Source organism: Colobus angolensis, unplaced genomic scaffold (genome assembly GCF_000951035.1).
Source record: "Colobus angolensis palliatus isolate OR3802 unplaced genomic scaffold, Cang.pa_1.0 Scaffold263, whole genome shotgun sequence".
Taxonomy (NCBI): domain Eukaryota; kingdom Metazoa; phylum Chordata; class Mammalia; order Primates; family Cercopithecidae; genus Colobus; species Colobus angolensis.
In genome coordinates this window covers 710,600-716,891 of record NW_012115855.1, presented here as the reverse complement: position 1 = coordinate 716,891, position 6,292 = coordinate 710,600, and the positions used below count along the sequence as shown (strand labels likewise).

Genomic DNA, 6,292 nt, shown 5'->3' with positions numbered 1-6,292 from the left:
TGATTCTCCTGCCTCAGCCTCCCGAGTAGCTGGGATTACAGGTGCCCACAACCATGTCTGGCTAATTTTTGTATTTTTAGTAGAGATGGGGTTTCGCCATGTTGGTCAAGGCTGGTCTCGAACTCCTGACCTTAGGTGATCCGCCCGCCTCATCCTCCCAAAGTGCTGGGATTATAGGCGTGAGCGACCGCGCCCGGCCCATTTGTTGTTTCTGTCAGTCTGTCTTTTAGTTGGGATTTTAACTTATTTACATTAATAAAATTACTGATACATTTGGATTTAAATCCTCCTTCTTAACTGTTTCCTCTTTGTGCCAACTGTTCTGTGTTTCTTTTTCTTCCCCCTTTGCCTTCATCTAGGTTAATTATTTTTGGTATCATACTTCCCTTCTGTCTTGGTTTTACGTAATTTTACTGTTCTTTTAGTGGTTACCCTTGCTACCAATAAATTAGTACTTTTGGCTGGGCATGGTTGCTCATTGCTGTATTCCCAGCCCTTTGAGAGGCCAGAGCTGGAGGATCACTTCCGCCTGGGAGTTCGAGACCAGCCTGGGCAACATAGGGAAACCTATGAGCCCAGTGTGGTGGCTCAGGCTTGTTTTCCCAGCTACTTAGGAGGCTGAGGCTAAAGGATCCCTTGAGCTCAGGAAATAGAGGCTGCAGTGAGCTGTGATTGTACCACTGTTGTCCATCCTGGGTGACAAAGTGAGAGCCTGTCTCAAAAAATGAATTTAAAAAATGAAAATAAATAAATTTATATTTTTATCACTTCAATGCAAGAACCTTAGAACACTTAAATTCCATTTATTTGCTTTTTGCCTTTGGGTTATTATATATTTTAACTCTTTGTGTTCTTAAACCCCATGTGACATAATTGTTACTGTTTTATGCAGTCCAGTATTCATATTAATCATGGTTACCTTTTTCATTGCTCTTTATTCCTATCTGTGCTCCCCTCTATATCATTTGGTTGGAATTTCAAGTTCTAAAATTATTTCTTCTATCCCTGTTTCTCTGTACATTCTGCAACTCCTCCCTTACCCTCACACACATGCATTGTGCCCTCGTTGTCATTTTCCTTCGGCCTAAAGAATTCCCTTTAGTATTTCTTTCAGTACAGGTTTGTTAGCAGTGAATGGTCTGAGGTTTCATTTGTCTGAAAATATCTCTTTGCCTTCATTTTAGAAGGCTATTTTTGCTGGCTGTGGAAGCATAGCTTAGCATTTTTGTTTTAACACTTAAAACACTTTATTTTCTCCCCTGTTGGGTGAGACTGCCAGACACTTTGTCAAGCTTTTTTGCCTCCTAGTCATTGCTTTCTACTCAGCTTTTCAACCTCTCCACCTGTTCTGCTTGGGAGTTGGCAAATGCCTTCGGAGGAAGAAGTCACATAGGATATTGTGCTCACCTCAGGGAGCTCTTTTCTTGGCCCTTCAAGTGCTGGCCGTCTTTAGCTTCTGATGCCTCTAGACAGATACAGGTTTTGTGTGTATATGTGGGTGTGTATTTTTTACATCTTCTAGCGGTTCTTTGCAAGTGGTTCATTGCAAGAGGGTTGGTGTACTACAAGCTGATCCATGGTAGCTAAGAAAGTAAGTGCTAGTACTATTGAAATAATAATTCTTTTGTTGTTGTATTCACTGGAAACAGGACGTGGAATGCAGCCTCTCTCCTCTCTTATGGCCATATTTTAGTCATCCCAGTCATTGCGCTGAGTTTGTTTCTATGATAACTGAAATAAATGCTCATCTTACCCAGTGACAACAGGAATCTTCAAAACATTAGATGCAGCAGCAACAACAAATCTTCTTTAATTCTTTAAAGAAACTTTTTCTTTAGTTGGTGTATTTGTTATTTATTGCTGCATAACAGTTTAACCCAGAAATCAGTGGCCTAAGACAATATTTATTATTTCATAGTTTCTGTAGGTCGAGAATCTGAGCTTGGCTTAGCGGGGTCCTGTGGTTCTCAAAAGGCTGCCATGACGTCAGGGCTCATCTGGGAAAAATCTGCTTCCCAGCTCCTTCATGTGGTTGTTGGCAGGAGTCAGTTCCTTCTGAACTCTTGAACAGAGGCCTCAGTTCCTCACCAGATGTTGGTCGAAGGCCTTCCTCAGTTCGTTGTCACATGAAACTCCCCATAGAGCATCTCACAACGTGGCAAATTAGCTTCATCACTGAGAGGACAAGAGACACTGCCAGTAAGAAAAAGAGTTCTAGCAAGACAGAAGTCACAGTCTTTAATAATCTAATTATGGCAGTAACATTCCATCACTTGTGCTATGCTCTGTTTGTTAGAAACAAGTCACTAGGCTGTGTGTAATGGCTCGTGCCTATAATCCCAGCTATTCGGGAGGCTAAGGCTGTAGGATCACTTGAGGCCAGGAGTTCAAGACCAGCCTAGGCAAAATAGCAAGGTTGTCTCTTTCAAAAGAACAAAAAATAGAAAAAAAAAAGACTGTCTCATTCATGCATAGATAGAGAGGTAACTAACTGACTAGTCACTAGGTCCAGCCCACTTGAGGAAGGAATTGCAGAAATGTCTGACTCCTTAGAGGCAAGGGTCATTGAGAGGCATTTTTGAAAGCTGCCTACCACAGTAAGGAAGTCAGAATATGAAGGGCTTTGTTGTTTTTTATTTAATTTTACTCTGTATTAGAGGTACTGTATGAGGCTCTTCTCACATTACTATAAAGAAATACCTGAGACTGGGTAATTTATAAAGAAAAGAGGTTTAATTGGCTCATGGTTCTGCAGGCTGTACAGGAAGCATGGCCCCAGAATCTGCTCAGCTTCTAAGGAGGCCTCAGGAAGCTTTTACTCATGGTGGAAGGCAAAGGGGGAGCCAGTGTCTCACGTGGCAGAGCAGGAGCAAGAGAGAGCGAGAGTGGCAGGGGGGTACTGTAACACCAAGCCATGAGGGATCTGCCCCCATGGCCCAAACACCTCCCGCCAGACCCCACCTCCAACATTGGGAATTACATCTCGACATGAGATTTGCGGGGAACATCCAAACTATATCAGGCACCAAATTTGCAGGCTGAAGAATTGCCACTTGGGTGTATTTATATGACTGCATTTTCTCACCCATGGAGTCTCCTGTACCCTGGTCTTTGGGCTTACGGACATGGTGACACAGCATCTGGTGTTTTACGAGGCAGACCCACGGGTGTAATGGTCAGCTGAAACGTGGGGATGGACCATGAGAGAGGGGGTACCTTTGGCAGTGGTGCCTTTCAAAGGGCATGAAGAATTAGGCTGGCACACTAGAGAGAGGAGCAGCGAGGGGCCACATGAGGAGCCTGAGGAGGACCAGTTAGAGGACTGGGAACCTCACAGAAGTGCCACTAAAGGTGCATGAGCAGAAGGCTGTGGACTGAAAACCATGTCACAGTGAGATGAGCCTGGCACTGCTGTCTGAATGGTTTGGAGGGGGACTAAAGCAGGGGAGAACAGGTAGGTACATCTTGTAATAGTAAGTAGTTAATGAACTACATATTGAGATATTCCAGACAAAGGAAGTAGCCCTATAGAAGCACAGAATCAGATTAAACAGCTGGTGTGCATTCAGATTGTACATCTGGGTTCCTGTTTGGCAAATAATCTTCAGATTATTTGAGGGATAGAAACAAAATGCTCCATCTGTGGCAGGTACATTGGTGTATGTTGCTTTATCTTTTTCGATAGCACTTCTACCTTAATGGAGTAACCATTGGCTCTATAAACCAGTTGCAGGTACTACACCCCATTTCTACTGGAGCAGGATAGGGGTTTCCTAGCTAGAGAAGAACATGGACAATAGCTAGTCCTACCCCATTATCCATTACCAGAGAAAAATGACAGACCTCCCCGACCCTCTTTCCCCATACCTGCTTTCTCTAATAGTAATGAGTCACTTATAGGGGAAAGGATTGAGAAAAGAACTTAATGTTCTTACTGCTTGGGCATCTTTTCTCACAGGATTTTGTGGATACATGAATGGATGAATGTATGTGCTTATTGTGTTAAAACATGGGATTGACTGTATCTTCTGGCTGGCTTTATAGTTATGCCTTGTTGGTTCCTCATTGCCAACCTGTGTAAAAGAATAGGAAAGATGGGCCGGGCACGGTGATTCATGCCTGTAATCCCAGCACTTTGGGAGGCCAAGGTGGGTGAATCACTTGAGGTCAGGAGTTAGCAAGACCAGTCTGGCCAATATGGTGAAACCCCATCTGCTAAAAATACAAAACATCAGCTGGGCATGGTGGTGCAAGCCTGTAATACCAGCTACTCAGGAGGCTGAGGCAGGAGAATCCCTTGAACCCAGAAGGCAAAGGTTGCAGTAAGCCGAGATGGCGCCATTGCACTCCAGCGTAGGCGACAGGGCAAGACTGCATCTCAAAAAAAAAAAAAAAAAAAAGAATAGGAAAGATGTTGCTAGTGTAGTATTTCATACAAAGTCTAAAGATCAACATATTTTGCCCTTTCAAATGAGTGTATGCAGTCATAAAGATTTGTCAGATTGTCTTTGTTTTTAATAAATCTGAAACGGCATTGAGATCAGGGATGAAGAAAGCCAAAGAAATTGGTTTACAACTGTCTTGTTCCATGTAAATGTCATCTAAATAATCAAACTCAGTAACAAATTTGGTGGTAATTTTTGTTCAAAGCTGTCACTACTTTTTTTTTTATAGTGAAGAATGAAAATCTTGAAAATTTGGAGGAAAAAGAATATTTTGGAATTGTCAGTGTAAGGATTTTAGTTCATGAGTGGCCTATGACATCTGGTTCCAGTTTGCAGCTAATTGTCATTCAAGAAGAGGTAGTAGAGATTGATGGAAAACAAGTAAGATAGTATGTTTATTAATTGGGAATTAAATTATAAAGATTTAGATTTGTGCTAGGTATTCTGCATGTGTTCAGTTATTTTGTTTCTGACTTGATAAGGAAGGTGCCTAATGTTGCCTATATCCAATTATTTACAATTTTTGTATATTTATTTTAGCATTTGAAATGTATTTTTAAAATTTCCCATATTCACACATGTTTATATCACTTTAAAATGTATGGACATTATTAAATAGAAAGTAAACAAAGAGATTCAATTTGGCTCATAGTTCTGCTACCATTTCCTCTATGGTAAATGAAGTCTCTGTGTGTAAATGAAGTAGAATCTAGATTTAAGCTTATAATAGTAAGTGTTAAAGCAAACAGGAATATTATTAAAGTTGCAAGTTAAGTGCCCCAAAGTGGGAGTACGGGGAAATAAAGAGTAATTGTCGGCTGGGCACAGTGGCTTACGCCTGTAATCCCAGCACTTTGGGAGGCCAAGGCAGGTGAATCACCTGAGGTCGGGAGTTCGAGACCAGCCTGACCAACATGGGGGAAACCCTGTCTCTACTAAAAATACAAAGTTAGCCAGGCGTGGTGGTGCATGCCTGTAATCCTAGCTACTCGGGAGGCTGAGGCAGGCGAATTGCTTGAACCCAGAAGGCGAAGGTTGCGGTGAGCTGAGATCGCACCATTGCACTCCAGCCTGGGCACAGCAAGCGCGAAACTCCATCTCAAAAAAAAAAAAAGAATAATTATCTGAATAGGACACATGTTTTAGTTATATAAATCTGGGAGGAAAATTTGCTTTTAAATTTTTATGGGGCTGTGCCACTATTTAAAATAAAGAATAATTATATTTTCTTTCACAGGTTCAACAAAAGGATGTCACTGAAATTGATATTTTAGTTAAGAACCGGGGAATACTCAGACATTCAAACTATACCTTCCCTTTGGAAGAAAGCATGCTCTACTCTATTTCTCGAGACAGTGACATTTTATTTACCCTTCCTAACCTCTCCAAAAAAGGTAACTTAAAAGACCATTATTTAAAGTATTAAGGAGATTATTTATTTAGTTGGTAGCTTTATGTATACTCTTGAACTTTGTTATTTTTTACACTATTTGCAAAAGTTGCTATTGATCTTTAATTAATAATTAATATGTTTGGAAATGAGCTTCTTTAAAAAATGCTTTATAACGTGTTGCTTCATATGTCCGTTTAAGGATTTTAGGACTCTATTTTGAGCCTTAGTAGAATGTGATCAGTGCTGTTTGCATAGTGACATTTTTCAGTAATTATTCACTCTTACTCTGGGTACTGATCACAAAATATGTAATAAGACTATAGGCCGGGCGCGGTGGCTCAAGCCTGTAATCCCAGCACTTTGGGAGGCCGAGAGGGGTGGATCACGAGGTCAGGAGATCGAGACCATCCTGGCTAACACGGTGAAACCCCGTCTATACTAAAAAAAATACAAA

The 6,292-nt window shown here is 41.3% G+C and overlaps 1 protein-coding gene across 1 annotated transcript in view; it reads left to right on the top strand.

Annotated features, from left to right (window-relative positions):
• Nucleotides 1-6,292, top strand: part of GINM1 (glycoprotein integral membrane 1) — a 41,404-nt gene that overhangs the window by 23,488 nt on the left and 11,624 nt on the right. The window contains exons 4-5 of the mRNA XM_011947391.1: nt 4,675-4,826; nt 5,683-5,864. Coding sequence (XP_011802781.1) covers nt 4,675-4,826; nt 5,683-5,864 — 334 coding nt within the window. The remainder of the gene's footprint in view (nt 1-4,674; nt 4,827-5,682; nt 5,865-6,292) is intronic.